General features: G+C 35.8%; 2 protein-coding genes across 3 annotated transcripts; one reads left to right on the top strand and one right to left on the bottom strand.

Moving 5' to 3' along the window:
• The first annotated feature begins 359 nt into the window (after positions 1–359).
• LOC113317875 (NADP-dependent malic enzyme) lies at positions 360–5,859 on the top strand. 2 transcript variants are annotated; one of them, XM_026565995.1, is made up of 20 exons: positions 360–476; positions 763–926; positions 1,599–1,719; positions 2,005–2,079; positions 2,163–2,314; positions 2,434–2,539; positions 2,684–2,749; positions 2,919–3,014; positions 3,133–3,204; positions 3,319–3,402; positions 3,537–3,635; positions 3,906–3,953; positions 4,081–4,134; positions 4,227–4,325; positions 4,430–4,519; positions 4,602–4,679; positions 4,774–4,848; positions 4,957–5,047; positions 5,159–5,287; positions 5,411–5,859. In XM_026565995.1, the coding sequence occupies exons 1-20, from the start codon at positions 444–446 to the stop codon at positions 5,497–5,499; spliced, it is 1,821 nt and encodes a 606-aa protein (XP_026421780.1). In that variant the 5' UTR covers positions 360–443; the 3' UTR covers positions 5,500–5,859. The 2 variants fall into 2 exon arrangements, with proteins under 2 accessions (XP_026421780.1, XP_026421781.1); XM_026565996.1 differs by having other exon boundaries at positions 364–476; positions 776–926.
• A 9,169-nt stretch (positions 5,860–15,028) lies between these two features.
• LOC113316481 lies at positions 15,029–16,595 on the bottom strand. The gene is made up of 4 exons (XM_026564649.1): positions 16,455–16,595; positions 16,206–16,409; positions 15,868–16,077; positions 15,029–15,757 (listed from the first exon to the last, which is right to left on the bottom strand). Exons 1-4 carry the CDS (start codon positions 16,593–16,595, stop codon positions 15,029–15,031), a joined length of 1,284 nt encoding a protein of 427 aa, XP_026420434.1.
• Between the last annotated feature and the right edge of the window lie 656 nt (positions 16,596–17,251).

Genomic DNA, 17,251 nt, shown 5'->3' with positions numbered 1-17,251 from the left:
TGCATCCAGTTTCATCCTTGCTATTTTTTAAGTTTAAGCCTGGATGAATCCAGTTTCATCCCTGATATTTTTTTGGTGTCCATTTCACCCATACGAAATTTTACTCGTCCATCTGAATCATGTTTTAAATATATTTGGACAAATAACCCATTTTACGTTTTGTTTTTTTTGAAGCACGGTGTTCCTCCGGAGTCTGGACTTAATACTCATTTCGATGGATTTGTGAGAAAAAACCATATTCAGCCCAAAAAACATGTACCGTCAGATCATTCAAACAAAATATTCTTCAATAAAAATCAATGGTCAATTATCAGAACTTATAAATGGATATTATAATACTCCCGATAGAATGTCACAGATTCTCGGGCAACCATTAAGACACAGTAAGAAATAAACCCGGAGAAGTCTCAGCAGCCCCCCGAAAAGACTCTAGGCATTTCACAATGTTCACACTCAGAAATCAAACTAAATCTCTGGTAATTTCTCAATCTTTAACCAAAACCCATTCTGTAAATCGTAAAAAAACTTTCAATTCTGAGTTGAATTTCAATTCTGGGTCTGTTTCTAGAAGAGTCGCGAGTGGCTGCTCTGTTTCTTTTTTTTTCTTTGACAGAAAGAAAATTCCTTTTTATTCCTTTATTTATTTCTTTTAATTGATTAATTTTTGGGTGGGTTTGTCTGGAATATATAAATAGAGGGTTGGTTTAATTTGATTTCATAGAATTTCAAGAATTCGTGTTTGTAGCCTTACTTGATTTGCAGAGAAAATTTGTAGGAAGAGAAGGAGAAAGAAGAGTAAGGATATTAATGGAGAGTACAATGGTTGATCCTAAAACTAGTGTTGGTGGTGGAGTTCAAGATGTATATGGTGAAGATCGTGCTACTGAAGATCAACTTGTTACTCCATGGACTCTCTCCATAGCCAGGTAATAATAATTAATAGAGTTCTTGATTTTAATTTATCTGTCTAGATGGATTTGTGGGTGTAAAAGGTGGGGATTGTCTTTGCTATTGAATATATTTAATGGGGGTTTGTTTTTATCTGATTTCATCTTTAAGGGTTTGGTTGGCGCCTAGCGCCTAGGGTATCGCCTTGCTCGCCTTTGTCAACATATAGATGTTTCTTGATGGAATTATACTTCTCTTTTTCAATTATCTTTGTTGGTTTTGATTTCTATGGAGCTATATGGTGGATTCAAGGAAAAGATGGTTTTTACCTTCTTTTTTTTTTCTTACAGCATTTTGCCTTTTCTTTTACTGCTTTCTCTTTTTCTTATTCTGGAATTCCTTGCTCAGAAGACAAGGGAAGGATATTCTGATTGATGTAAAAGATTTTTCTGTGTTCTTAAATTTCACCAAGTCCTTTCTATTTAAGTGATTATCCTGTGTTCATAGTTTTGTATGTTTTGATCAAAGCAAAAATGGATTTTCCCCGATTGACTAATGGTTGGGCAGATTTTATGAAATGGCTCTCAACTAATGCTTGCAAGAAATATCTATTGGTGTAAAGTGTTGTCATTATAAACTCAAATATTTGCTATGGGTTGTTGTTGTTGTTTTATGTTATTATTCATCTTAATCTTGTTTTTGTGTTGTAGTGGATGTACATTGTTGAGAGATCCTCATCACAACAAAGGACTTGCATTCTCTGAAAAGGAGAGAGATGCACACTACTTGCGAGGCCTTCTCCCCCCAGCAGTTCTAACTCAAGAGCTTCAGGTTACTTCCCATTAACCTTTTTGTTCTTTTGTATCAGTCTCTCTTTTGCTATGCTTTACTGGTGGAAGTGTAAAAAAAATCCTGAAGTTTCTTTTATTTAACCCAATACTCTTAACTGTCAAAAGTTTTGTACCACAAATCGTAAAGAAACTATATTCTAAGAACTTGTAATGTTGAAGATTGGGTGATTACTGCTCACTCAGTTCTGATTCTTCATCTTAATAAAGGCAATTTATAGCATTTGTAAAGCTGTAGTTAACCCCTCTCTCCAATAATGGATATCAGGAGAAGAAAGTGATGCAAAGTCTACGAAAATATGAAGTCCCATTGCAAAGATACATGGCCATGATGGATCTTCAGGTATTCTATAGTTTCAGCGTCAAGTGTATATTGGTGTGACATGTGCACCAGAGAGCTTACTTTGTCTTTGTCCTGTTCTGTAGGAGAGGAATGAAAGGCTATTCTACAAGCTTCTTATCGATAATGTTGAGGAGTTGCTTCCTGTCGTTTATACCCCAACTGTTGGTGAGGCTTGCCAGAAATATGGTACCATCTTCAGGCGTCCTCAGGGTCTTTACATCAGTTTGAAAGAGAAGTACGATTACTCAAAGAATTCTGTTTTACGTTATGCATCGCATACTTTTTCTGATTTCTCGTCTTAGTTATATGCAAATCTTTCTTTTGAAGATTGACATATCTTTATGTTGGGTGCAGGGGTAAAATACTTGAGGTATTGAAGAACTGGCCTGAGAAGGATATCCAAGTTATTGTCGTTACTGATGGTGAGCGAATTTTGGGTCTTGGGGATCTTGGCTGCCAGGTGAATATTTTTAGACTTAATTTTGCTTGGATTTATGGATGAAACACTTAACTGTTCTGGTCATTATTCTTTCGTAAGATCAAATTCGTGTTCATTAACCTCAATTGTTGACTCAGTTCAATCAAATGTCTAATATTCTTGCAGGGAATGGGAATTCCTGTTGGTAAACTTGCCTTGTACACTGCACTTGGAGGTCTTCGTCCTTCTGCAGTAAGTGTTTCTTAATTAAACTGAATCTCTGCCACGCTGTGCACTATTGAGCAATACAACAAATGAAATTATTGATCTAGATCAACAAGATGAACTTTGGTTATGGACATCTCATAGAACTGGTTGGTTTCTTACTGCTCATTAAAAATTCCGTCTTATTTCTTTCCAGTGCTTGCCTATAACTATTGATGTGGGCACAAACAACCAGAAGTTGCTGGACAATGAGTTCTACATTGGGCTCAAGCAAAAGAGGGCAACTGGGCAGGTTAGATAATTTTCTTCGCCTAGCGAGTTTGTTTTGTAGCTTGAGTTGCTGAATCTTCATTTATGATCTTTACCAATTTTTGTAATACTGAATGATGGTTTGATCTTTCTGATCCTAGGAATATGCCGATCTTCTACATGAGTTTATGTCTGCAGTTAAACAAAATTATGGGGAGAAAGTTCTCGTACAGGTTAGTCATCAAAATTTTACTTGACAGTAACAGTAATCAATTGTTACGTTTCCGCGAAGCTTGATTATGTTGGTACAGAGTTCTGATGGTTTGTCTTTCTTTGACCACGTCCAGTTCGAAGACTTTGCAAACCACAATGCATTTGAATTACTCTCAAGATATAGCAAAAGCCATCTTGTTTTCAATGATGATATCCAGGTAAAGCGAGTGTGGATAGGAAGTTAATTGGTGTTTGACCATGTTTAAAATGGCGTCTAGCGGACTGCATATGTGGTTCTGTTTTGGCTTATAACTTATAAGTACGTTGGAAATCATTTGTTGTAATGTTGCAGGGGACTGCATCTGTGGTTCTTTCGGGGGTCGTTGCAGCGTTGAAGTTAGTAGGTGGAACCCTACCTGATCATAAATTCTTATTCCTTGGTGCTGGAGAGGTCAGTTCTATTTCTATATTTGAATAAAAAAGACATCTCGATAATAAACAAATTCGAGAATAGAACTTGTAATTTTTTATTTGGACTTGCAGTTAGTCGTAAAAATTCTACCATCTAGAATAAGAGTGAACATGTTATTATTAAGAATCTTAATCTTGTATTTTTCAGTTGCTCTCCTGAATAATATTTATACCTCATTATTGGGAATTTTTGGCCTTCCTTTTCTTCTATGCATCTTGGAGTTTCTCATATCTATTCATTGGTGTTCAGGCTGGAACTGGTATAGCCGAACTCATAGCTCTTGAGATATCTAAACAGGTATATAAATTACAACTTTCATCCTTTTATGCCTCTTTCATCATTGGTTTTCTTGTTAAAATGCAACCTGCATACAACCTCTCAATCTGGTGAGACATGTCTCCTAATGTTTGGACTTTCGTTGCAGACACAATCTCCAGTAGAGGAGACACGCAAGAAGATTTGGCTTGTGGACTCAAAGGTGATGTCTCGAATACTTCCCAACTTGTTAAGAAACATAGATTGCGTAGCATCCCTTTCTTATTCTTTCCCGCATGTTGATTTACCTTTCAGGGATTGATTGTTAGCTCACGGAAGGAGTCACTTCAGCACTTCAAGAAGCCTTGGGCTCATGAGCACGAACCTGTTAAGGAACTTATAGATGCTGTCAAGGTCAAATCTCTTATGTCACTTGCTTCCACACTCGATTTTTACTGTTTCAAATGACAAGGAATTTCTCACTTTCTTGTTGTTGTTGTACATTCTCACTTATATAGGCAATCAAACCAACGGTATTGATTGGTTCTTCTGGAGTAGGACAAACATTCACAAAGGAAGTAGTTGAGGCCATGGCTTCCTTTAACGAGGTATATCTCTCTCCCCGCTCTCCTCTTACTAGTAGTATTTGAGAAAAATGAAAATTTGATGCCAATTCCTGACTTGATGCAGAAACCTATAATTCTGGCTCTATCCAACCCAACGTCACAATCTGAATGTACAGCTGAACAAGCTTACACATGGTCAGAGGTAAACAAATGCTGAAACCCATTTAAGCAATCAAAACTATCTCATGCAAACTAAACTTATTTGCAACCAAAACTGACTTTTTTTTTGTTCTCAGGGTCGTGCTATTTTTGCTAGTGGAAGCCCATTTGATCCTGTGGAATATGATGGAAAAGTTTTTTCGCCTGGGCAGGTTAGAGTTTAATTTTTAACCTTATTGTCAGTCTGACAGGGATTCCAGTTTTACAATCATTAGCACTGCCACACATGCCTGACTTTTTCTTTCTCTGTGTTGATTCAGGCAAATAATGCTTACATTTTCCCTGGGCTTGGTCTTGGTTTGGTAATGTCTGGTGCAATTCGTGTGCATGATGACATGCTTCTAGCTGCATGTAAGAAATACAGAAAAGTTCCATATGTACTCAAGATATTGAAATTGATTTAATTCGTGCGTATTAAATGACATGTCTCTTAAATATCTGGTCGCGGCTTTGTCTTGACAGCGGAAGCTTTAGCTGACCAGGTTAGCCAAGAGCACTTTGATAAAGGTTTGATCTACCCACCATTCACTAATATCAGAAAGATATCAGCACACATAGCTGCAAATGTAGCTGCTAAAGCTTATGAACTCGGTTAGTACCCAATCAGTGTTCAGATCGTACAAGTGTTATTTTGTCTTAGCTTATTGCGAATCTACATCAATCAAAACCAATAAATTCGTATAATACAAGCTTTTTTCTTCTTTGTAAAATCAGGTGTTGCTACACGCCTCCCTCGCCCTGAGAATCTAGTGAAGTATGCTGAGAGTTGTATGTACAGCCCTATCTACCGGAACTACAGATAAATGAGTTTATCTCCTCTGCAGTTTTTTTAGTTACCCTTTTGTGCAAGGTGTTGCTGTTTTGTTTTCGGGCTTTTGCCAGTCTTCCACGAGTGTTTCACTAATTTCCTGTTGCGATTGTCAAGTACAGTCAGTCATAAGTTGGGTGTAGGTTTAAAGTTTTATCGTCTTTGCTGTTCTGAAACTGCTGTCGTTTCAGATTCAGTTTGAGCAAAACTAATGAGCTTTATTCAATTGTAGTTTTCTTTAAATCCTTGTTAGTAATTTCCTATGGATCATTGTTAATCTCTGTGGTTTACAGTGAGGAAACCACATTTTTAAAAGCTTTACAGAATCTAAAATGGCAATGATGTTTCGCGTTTATTTTTCCCCAATGAATCAAAATGAGTACAAAATAGCATAAAATAGATTGTTTCGTCCCCCACCTGGAATTACCAATTTGTAATCAACCTTCAGAACTCCACATTTCATTACCTTTGAAAAACTAAAGAAAATCTAAATAGAGCAACTATTTTGCACTTGCTGTTGTGGGATCAAAATCTGAAGCTGCTGCATTCCTCACATTCCTCCCCCAGTACGTGATATCTATACCCGCCACAGATTTTACCTTTGAGTGGGCCTGTGGGGACAAGTTGGGGGAGGATGTTTGAGGCCGTACAAAGCGTTTTCAATCAGTGAAGGCGGCTTTAAAAAGAAACCTATTTCGAGGCATACCGTGATTTTTTGAGGCATACCCAACTTTCTGCCGAACATACGTTTTTGTCTAGGTTCGGCTGTTAACTTTCAGATGAAGGTATTGCCTCCAAATATTTTCGTATGCCTCAAAACAGGTTTAAAAATAACTGCAGTCGTAAAGCGCGTAATTTTTAATCCCATGGTCAAGGGTCACCATTACATGAACCCTCTAGTCTTTAGACAATTACAGCCCTACATCGGCGGTATCAAAAAGCTAGACGAGAACATGAACAACATACAATAATTCGGATTCACACAATGTTAAGAAGTGAGAGATGATACACGCACCGACACTGCTTTGTCCTGAGATTCTTCCCGATAGGGGATCTGATGGACAAAGCAAAGCCTCTTAGCATTTGGTCCCACCATTTTGTGTGTCCCGGGATTAAACTCGGGAGCAGTTTCCGGTCAATATAGCATTTTCAAAGTACTATATATTCCTTAAATGAGTGCCAACAACTTCCTAAAACTAAGTCACCCATAACGTAAACGGAATAAGTGCTGTTCCGCTTCAGACCAAATCTTTTCTCCTCGAGCTAATTATTGACAAACCGACAAAGCGAGAAAATAAATAAAAGGGAAGGCGTATCATAAAACCCGCCATAATTGAATCGGTTAACTCGCTATAACTCAGTCCTCAATTTCTCGTTCTTCTTGCTCTTTTCTCTGATTAAATTATCAGATTTTTGGACTGCATATTATAATCAATTCTTTCTACATTTGTTCATATATTTTTTAAAGAATACTTCACTAATATGGTTGTATTTCACCTTTTCTTTTAGGTCTGGTTCGCTGTGTTGGATGTGTTGCTGAGACAAGTGAGCAGTTTTGCCTCTGTCCCCTCTTTCAACTACTTTATACTCCGATTCCTTTACCACCTTCTGATACCTTTTTGCACGAGAAGATCTTTTATTCCACTTTTCAGAAAATCTTACAATCAGTCTTCCATTCCTTTTCTCTTTCTTAATTAAATAAGGAAACAACTACAACCTACAACTATGTCTACTGGCCACTCACTCGTCTGCCAAGTTTGCAAATACTTCTCCAAGTGTATCACATTTATCCATCAAATTTTCGGCAAATTATATTTACAACCGAGAGTTTTCCTTTTAATAATTTTATTATGCCAAGGTACTGCTATTTTCTTCACATGGTTCTTCTTCATGGAGAATCAAACAACAGAAGTTCAACGGAAGATGGGTTCTACATCTCTATCTGACAGATTACGTGCTCTTAAACATCCGATTATTACTTTTGAAGTTCTTATTGAAGGAGCTAACCAATGGAATTTTTGTTTTTTTAGCAAAACTTTATTCTGATAACAACTACTCTGTTGGAGAAATGGATAAGGATCTTAAAAAACTGTGGATTAAAAGTAAAGAAATTTTTATAAAGAAAGAAGATCTAGACTTGCTCATGATAAAATTTTACTCTCATGAAGAATATGACTTAGCTACCAAATATAGGCCATGGTTTGTTGAAGAAGATCTACTGGCAATGGAGCCATGGAACCCTAGAATTCCCAAGAGTCAGATTGATCTTAGAAAACAACTTCTTTGACTAAGATTGTACAACATGCAACCGGAGTCCGCAAACACCACAATAGTCAAGAGCATTGGATCTGCTATGGGCGAAGTGAAAGAATTAGATCCTCCAGATTGTGTGGTACCCAAAGGAAAGTACAGAAAGTTCAAGTTTTAGTAGATGTTCGTGATCCGCTTCGTCGCAGTTTCTGGATGAAGAATGCAGTTGGAGAAGAAGTTTGGATTCGACTTTTCTATGAAAAGAAACCGTTTAACCTGTGTGGATATTGCTACACCATCGACCACAAAGAGAATGAATGTGCAAAAATACAAATTTTCTGTTACAGCAACAAAAATGATATTTGTCTTCTCGTTCTATCCTTGACCCCCCTTCATGGAGTAATCCAGATAATAGGGGAACAAGAATTCCTCCCCAGATTCATCTGCAAACGCAAGTAGATACGGAAAACCAACATGCATTTACTAGTAACAACGAACAAATGCATGCAAGAGATGGGAATCAACATGCGGTGGCTGCTGTAGCATTCAATGAAGATGCTGCTCCAATTTCTGCACCCAGGGTGATCTTTACTACAAACCAAAGCCAGCTGGAAAGAGATTATTCTCAACGAGTTGAACCAGTGAGTCAACGATCACCGATTGCTACAATTGGGTGCTACTTGCAAGGTATGCTTCAAGTCCATATTTCTCGTGGAAGAGAGTCTGAATCGATAGAAACTAGAAGATGAAAGAGAATAAGGATGGAGAAAGGAGAAGGTAGTAACCTAATGTTGGTCACTCCAATATAGAAGAATGAAAAGTTTCAAGTAATCTCTTAGATTTTGTTAACAATCCAAATTTATAAAGAGATATTTTATCAATTCCCCCTTATTCTAATTTAGGAAATGATGTAGATCCTAATCTTCTAAGAGCTTATCTTCAAATGGGTGAATTTGATATTTCAATGGATAATTATAACGCAAATAATATAGATCCGGCAATTATCCACACAACTAGGGGTAGTAAAGGCCCGATTCACTCCCTTCTTAAAATCTATGAGCAAAATCAAATGAACCAATTTTCCTCTTCTGCTGGTGTTGAATCTTCAGGAAATACTCAATTAGTTTTAGACAATCAGAGTTGTTCTCCATGTTCTTATGAATCTTATCATGGGACTGTTTCAGAGCAAAACTACTCAAGAGCTTTTGGAAACAAAACATCCGACACTGGTGACCAGGTACAGTTCTTCAACAAATTCTTCATTATCACATCATTATTTCATTTTACTAAGTTTTCTAGAATTGACCAATATTTTGCATGCTATATTCTAACGCATACTGCAAATAGTCAAATTATCATAATGAGGATTTTAACCTGGAATGTTCAAGGTTTTGCTTCAAAAGATACTTGGGAGTATTTGAAGGACATAATTAGGGACCATAATCCAGACATAATATTTATGTGTTAAACTAAAATTGGGGAAGAAAGAGCTAAGGCACCGATTCAGACATACTCTTATCCAAATTCTCTTATAGTTGGTTCCATAGGTAGAGCCGGGGGTTTAATTTTACTTTGGAAAGATGGCATTTCGTGTGATGTGGTGTGTGTTAAAGATAATATAATCCATCTTCTTGTTACTTCTAATCCCGCTAAGGAAGAATGGTTGTTATCATGTATGTATATATGGATCTATACATGATGATGCTAAAAAACTGCAATGGGATTTTTTGAAAGATCTCAGTGACAATGTTTTTCAGCCATGGGTAGTTATAGGAGATCTAAATATTCACTTGCAGCATAAAGATCAACCTTCAAGGTATTCTTCTATTAATAATTGGGTTTGTAATACAATTGATGAGGCAGGGTTGATGGATTTAGGATTTGTAGGCAGGGATCATACTTGGACTAACCAATCAAATGGTAAAGGATATAAAAGAGCTAGAATTGATATGGCACTTCACAATGATAAGTGGAAAATTCAATTTCCTGACTCAAACTTATATCATTTTCCATTTCTTGGATTAGATCATTGTCCAACTCTTTTAGTGACAGAAACTGATAAGCCCACAACTAAAAATGTTTGGAAATTTTATAAATGTTGTTTAACTGATCCATCATGCTCCCAAATTATTGCTCAATCTTGGAAAGCATCTGGATCCAATTTCAACTGCAAGATCAACTATACTAGGAAGGATCTATCCAAGTGAAGAAGACTTCATTTTTGTGATATGGTCGGGCACATATTTTTTTATAAAAATCAATTACAGTACTTTCAGTCCATACCATATAGTGATTACAACAATGTTCAAATTCAGAAAAATATAGATCTTATCAAACATTGGAAGAAAATAGAGTCAGAATATTGGAAACGGAAATCGGGAGATAAATGGATTAAGGAGCCAGAAAACAACATTGCTTACTTCCACTCGAAGGCTAATAAAAGAAGAGCTAGAAATAATATAATGGCCTTACGCAATCCAAATGGAGTCTGGATAACTAGTAGAGAAGATTTAGTTGTTTATCTTACTACTCATTTCTCTGCGATAGCTACTACTACTTCTCCACAACTGAATGATAGATCTTTTCAACACATTCAAAGTAATATTACTACAATGGACAATATTTCTCTCATGAGTGTGCCATCTGAAGAAGAAACAAACAGGTTGTCAAGAGCTTAGCTAGTTTGAATTCTCCGGGTCCTGAAGGATTTCCTGCTGGATTTTATCAGTCGCAATGGGATACTGTTGGTGCAGACATAATCGAATTAGTGCATAATTTCTTTACTAAAAAATCTCTGCCAATCTATCTTAATGAGACGACAATCTGTCTTATTCCTAAAGTTAATAACCCATCTACTCCTAATGATTATTGACCTACTGGATTGTGTAATAATAGCTATAAGATAATATCAAAAAATTTAGTCAAAAGTATGCAACCTATGATGGAGAAATTGATATCTCCAACATATGCGGCTTATGTTCCGAAACAATAAATAAATGATAATATCATTATGACGCATGAATTAATACACTCAATGAAAAAAAATCAAGGAGTAAGAAAGGCCTTATAGCACTTAAACTCGATATGTCTAAAGCATTCGATCGGCTGGAGTGGTCATTCTTAGATAAAATGATGCAATCCATGAGATTTAAATCAGATTGGAGAACACTGATACAACAGTGCATCACAACAACTAGAGTCTCAATCATATTAAATGGTAGTCCTTGTGATTCTTATGCACCAAATAGAGGATTAAGGCAGGGAGATCCTCTATCTCCCTACCTTTTTATCATTGCCATGGAATATCTTACTCAAACTTTTCATCAGGTAAAACAAGATCATCTAATTAAAGGTATAACTATGGCGAAGAATTCTCCTTCCATTAACCATATGCTTTTGGAAGATGATTCCTTGTTTTTCTTTCAAGATGATGACATCTCACTAATGTTATCAAAATTCTTGAAGATTTTGGGTCTCTGTCAGGTCAGATGATAAATTATTCAAAATCAGCAGCTTTTATAGCAGGTGATATCTCAGCGGAAAGCAAACAATGTATTATATCTAAACTAGGTGTTAAAAAATTGTGTACCTCTGATAAGTAATTAGGTTTGTCAATACTTCTTCGAAAATCTAAAGCAAGTTCCTTTGGGAGTCTGTCAGATGCCTTTGCTACTAGATTACAAGGTTGGAGTTCTAAAACTCTAAATCAAGCAGCAAGAACTACACTAGTGGAGTCAGTGTTGAATACCATTCCTTCTCATTATATGAGGAGTTTTAAAATACCAAAAGAAACAATTAAGAAATTAAATTCTATACAGAGAAGATTTTGATGGGGTCATAAGACAAGTAAGGGGATCAACTACTTAGCTTGGGATTCTTTCAATGCATCAAAACAGAATGGAGGATTAGATTTCCGTAATCTAGAACAATTCAATAATGCTTTAATAACTAAACTAGCATGGAGGTTGTGCACATAATCAAACAAACTCTGTTCAAATATTAAAGCCTAAGTATGCTCCTTACTGTAATTTTCTAGATTTACAAGAAGAGCATAACAATTCTTCTTGGACATGGAAGGGGATAGAACAAGGTTTAAAATATGTGAGACAACACCATAGATGGGCAATAAGATGTGGAACCAAAGTGTTAGTTTGGTATGATAAATGGGTTTACGACCTTCCAGATCCACTAACCCCAAAACAAACTTTTCTTGAGAATTGTGTATGTTGCAAATCTAATGATGAATAATCCAAGAAGATGGAATGCTCCCCTCATTCGGGAAATTTTTGAATCTCATACAGCTCATCTAATTCTTAACATGTACATTCCTCAACAAGGAGAAGATATACTTGTTTGGGAGCCAAACAGAACATGAACATTTACTGTCAAATCAGCTTACAAGATTTTAACTCACACTAGAAATGATACAATTGGGCACCCACATCAAATATAAAACTTGGTCTAGAAAAAACTTTGGAGTATTAATGCTCCTCATAAACTAAAACTTTTTATTTGGAAGTGCTTAAAAGGCATAGTTCCCACTTTAGTCAAAATTAGCTACTACAAAGCAGGCATTGACACCCTATGTCCTCACTGTGGAGCAGAAAGTGAAACTATATATAGAGCATATTTTAATCACCTGCACATATTCATCTTCAGTATGGCTTGATATGAGTGTAAATATTTCCAACATTCAGACTCACCACATTTCAATCACGAAATGGATAACAAGTTGGCTCACTTCTTCTCAACATGTTAATAGTGAAGAGCAAAACAACTGGATTCTGACATTGATGATTACTGCCTGGAAAATATGGAAGAACAGATGTGACAAGATATTTCAAAAAAAAAACCCAAATAAGTGGATCACAATAAATAATATCAGATGGTTACTAAATCAATATTCAACATATTATCAACGACACAAAGCAGTTATAAATAAGTATGTTTGTTGGTCACCACCTGTAGATAATTATCTTAACATAAATATTGATGCTTCTTTGATGATAAAATGAAAACTTTTGGATTTGGTCTAATTATTCGAGATTCTACAGGTACAAGCAGTGGCATCAGAGGAAGCTACTACGACGGAGGACTAAATCCAGAGCAGGCGGAATGCTTGTCCGTAAAAGAAGCATTAAACTGGGCCATCAACTTTCATTGCGATAAGCTTCTTCTTGAATCATATTTTCAAAGTTGTTTCTTCAGTTAATGATGCTACCCAACTTGTACATTGGAACCATCATGGGATTGTAAATGAAATAAAGCATCAACTATCTACTAGATTAGGTACTACTATAAGATATGTAAGGAGATCAGGTAACAATGTAGCTCATATAATAGCCAACAGAGTAGAACACTAAGAGCTTCTTTTGATATTTCGGACAATATCCCAGCAGAAATATGTGAAGCTATAAGGGATGATGTTGTTAACCTGAAATTATGTACTTAATTTTAGTTTAATGAAGTTCAGTTTTTAAAAAAAAAAGTCATGCATAACATCTATTTCATATATAGTCTTTACATAGCCACTTAAGCTAAAAAAGCACTCCCTCTCCTAAAAATCTTGCGATCAGATTACCCACAACCGCTTAAGTTTCTCCCACTCAGATCTGCTCCTTAGGAACGGATCTGAGTAGAACAAATCTTCTTTCATCCAATCTTCTTTTTGTTTTACTAGATCCAGATAATTTAATCTTGGTTTCTTGTTTGTTTATTTAATTTTTAGTAACTTTTATTATTATGGTTTCTGTTTGGAGCTAATTATGTTCCCGTGTTCTTTAAATCTTGCAAGTTTGTGTTTATAGTGGTGATTCAAGCTAAGGGTTAGTGTTAAAACAAAAATTTCCTGCTGATAAAACTTTAGATCTCTTTCAGATAAAGATTTGGATTCTTGCAAGTATCTTTTGTTTCGATATTGCATTCCATAAGTTTGCATCAGAATCATCCCCTCTTACACTAAGATCAGTAAAAGCCGATTTGGTAGAGAAATTTCCATGAAACTCAGAGGTATTTGTCCAATCAATATTTTTTATTGTTGATCAAACATGTCACTCAATTTTGCCACGTTCCATGACCTCGAGTCATGATTTATCAAGTCTAAGACTTTACGATACTTATCAGGAACAATGTTAGTTTTAGGTGTGGCAGATCCCTTACCGGGTACCCAGTTGTGACACCATGGGTCAATAAAATTTCCTTCGCCCACCACCCATACAATAAAAAACTTAATTCTACTCATTGTATAGTGGAGGCACTTCCTTTCCCATGAGGTGGCACTGCGACGATTAGCATTGAGTACATTGACATAAGCAAAATATCTTACTTTTAGCACTTGTCACCAATCTCCACATGCTCCTAGCCATCATTGCCAAATTTTTTATTTTACTTTGTTTGAATCCTTACCCTTTTCACCCTTAAATTTACGGATATTTTCCTAAGCTAAGAGATGCAATTTTCTCAGCTTTGGCTTTGGGTTTTCTCCCCACCAATACTTATTCGGTGAGCGTCTATTTTATGACACATGCTTTTAGAAATTAGAAATATAACCATTTACTACAAGGACATAGCTTGTCCTACATATTTCACCAAAATAGTTCTTCCTGCTTGGGCTAAGAATTGAATTACCACCCATTAATCCTTTGTTCCACATAATTTAAAAGAGAGATATGAGTTTGGATTTTAGATTTGGGTATTGTAATTGGAGCGTCCAAATACTTTAGATATGTTCAAAATCTTAGCAGGAAGTTTCTTATGTTTCTGATGTACTCTCCCACTAAAGAATAATCCCGGCTTGTCAAATTTATTTGTTGGCCACTTGCTTTGCTATACTTTTACAGAATATTTAATAACATGAAAATTAGGGATGATAGCTTTTGGTAAACGAATTTGGTATCAGAATTACAAATTTGGCAAGTAATATTATTTTTCTATTTATTTCATTTGTTTTGAAAAGAAGATATTACTTGCAACTTACAGAAGATATTACAACATGAGTTACTTTAGATTGAAATACTAAAAAAAAAATTTGACTCAGGAAGGGAAAAAAATATTGGAAAAGATCAATCTACCACCAAGAGAGTGGCAAACTGATTCAAAAAGAGATACAACTAAAGCTCAGTTATAGTGGAGATTCCAAAAGAAAACAAAACAACCAAAAACTAAGACATAATTGCTTCCCAGATTTGCAGAACTGTATTCAATGAAAATCCCTGAACTATGTCAGTTCCCATACACCAGTTGTATATGTAAACCTTCACACTGTCAATGATAGCTTACATAGGCTTGTATTTACCATTAAAACATCTTTCATTCCTCTCCATCCAGATTTCCCACCAGATTGCAAATTGATGCATATCCCAGATTCTTTTCCTTATAGATGTTGAAGTAGCTTTCTTCTTTCTCCACTCCCAAATAATATTCTTCACACAATCTTGAAATACCCATTGAAGTTTATAATACTTCAGGAAATAGTGCCACACTAATCTTGTTGTATCATAATGAAGAAAAATGTGTTGATTTGTTTCAGCAGCTTTTTTGCAAAGCAAGCAACCATTTACTACATAAGAATTCTTATAAGAATCAAATGTAGGAGCATCATTATAACACAATATCCATATGAAGAAGATTACCTTCTGTGGAATTTTTGGATTCCACACAGACTTATAAGGAAATATAATGAGACCATCCTCTTCAAGAGCTTTACAACAGGCAGCCACAGAAAAACTATTATTACCTGCAACCCAAACTCTTTGATCTGGACCACTATTAATATCGATAGGTGGCAACAGGTTCAGCAAGAGAGCAACATCCTCCACTTCAGATTCTTTCAAATTCCTGCAAAAATCCAAATTCCAGCTATTTGAACTGGATATTACTAAGAAATCCTGAATTGTGGCATCTTTTTTTCTAGTAATCTTATATAGTGCAGGAAATAAAAGCTCCAGAGATTGTCCATTAACCCAATTATCCTTCCAAAATAAGCACCTATGACCACTATTGACCTGAATAGTAGAATTGGATTGTACAACAGAATTACTCTTCAAGATACCAGACCACAGACTTTTTCCCACTGAGATTTTTGATTGATTTGGAAAGAAAGCTTTTTGATTACCACCAAACTTGTGATTAACCACTTTCCTCCATAATGCATTATCCTAATTTCCATACCTCCATATCCACTTAGCATGTAAGATTTGTTCATGATCCTTAGTTTTTTAATGCCAACACCTCCTCTTTCTTTTGGTAGATTCACTGTTTTCCAAGCCACCCAACTCCTTTTTGATTTTGTCTTAGAAGACCCCATAAGAACTGCCTCATAATTCTGTCAAATTGTTTCTCAACAGAAACAGGCAACTAAAACAGTGACAAATAGTACACTGGTAAACTACAAAGCACACTCTTTATCAACATTAATCTTCCCCTTTTAGAAAGGTACCTTCTTTTCCAAACACTCATCCTTTGTTGAAATTTCTGAATAATAACATCCCAAACACCCACAGGTTTTGATTTACTACCCAATGGAATACCCAAATGCTTCATTGGAAAAGTAGCTAAAGGACAACCAAAAAGTAATGCACTTGCCTCAGCATTTACAGCTTCACCAACTGCTACAATAACACTCTTTCTGAAATTAACCTTCATGCCAGAAACTAGCTGAAAGCTCAAAAGAATATTTTATAAAATATGAACTTCCTCCACTTTATCATCTAAGAAGACAATAAGGTCATCTGCAAATTGTAGATGATGAATGGCATTAGCATCAGTAGCTGGCTTAAAACCAGAGATAAGATTCATATTGGCAGCTCTTTTTATCATCACAAATAACATTTCCACCACCATTATGAATAGAAATGGAGAAATTGGGTCACCCTACTTAACACCCTTGTGACTTATAAATAAAGAAGAAGCAGAGCCATAAATTTCCGTAGAGAATCTTGTTGTTGACAAACACCATTTTATCCAACTCTTCCAAATATTGCCAAAACCAAACCTAGTTAAAGTGTAATCCAAAAAGCTCCAACTAATATTGTCAAAAGCTTTTTCTAAATCAACTTTTACCACCAAACCTGCTCTCTTATCCCTTTCTCTAGCATCCACCAACTCTGAAGCAATTAGAATTCCATCAGTAATCTGCCTATTATCCACAAATGCACCTTGAAATTCTGAGATAATAGAAGGCAACACCAACTTCAATCTGTCATCCAAAAATTTAGAGAAAATTTTACAGATTCCACCAATAAGACTGATGGGTCTAAAGTTATGCATACTAACTGCACCTTCACATTTTGGAATAAGAATTATGTTGGTGCAGTTGAGTCTCCAATCTAGTTTCTTTGTGTGTTGAAATTCACCCATAACTGCCATTAATTCTGGCTTAATGATATCCCAGACTGCCTTAAAAAATTCCATTGTGAAACCATCAGGACCTGGAGATTTGTTGGTCCCAAAATTCCAAATGACTTGCTTAACTTCAGCTTCCAAAAATGGTTTCTCTA

Source organism: Papaver somniferum, chromosome 10 (assembly GCF_003573695.1).
Source record: "Papaver somniferum cultivar HN1 chromosome 10, ASM357369v1, whole genome shotgun sequence".
Taxonomy (NCBI): Eukaryota; Viridiplantae; Streptophyta; class Magnoliopsida; order Ranunculales; family Papaveraceae; genus Papaver; species Papaver somniferum.
The sequence above is the reverse complement of the archived record's forward strand: the minus strand, read 5'-3'. Positions and strand labels throughout refer to the sequence as shown.

Coding starts and splice junctions, on each gene's coding strand:
- LOC113317875 (XM_026565995.1), top strand. CDS start 444: ATGTTCACACTCAGAAATCAAACTAAATCTCTG. Junction 2,315..2,433: donor TACATCAGTTTGAAAGAGAA/GTACGATTACTC, acceptor TGTTGGGTGCAG/GGGTAAAATACTTGAGGTAT. Junction 4,135..4,226: donor TTTGGCTTGTGGACTCAAAG/GTGATGTCTCGA, acceptor TTTACCTTTCAG/GGATTGATTGTTAGCTCACG.
- LOC113316481 (XM_026564649.1), bottom strand. CDS start 16,595: ATGGTGGTGGAAATGTTATTTGTGATGATAAAAAGAGCTGCCAATATG. Junction 16,410..16,454: donor TTGTCTTCTTAGATGATAAA/GTGGAGGAAGTT, acceptor TTGAGCTTTCAG/CTAGTTTCTGGCATGAAGGT. Junction 15,758..15,867: donor GGTTAATCACAAGTTTGGTG/GTAATCAAAAAG, acceptor TCTACTATTCAG/GTCAATAGTGGTCATAGGTG.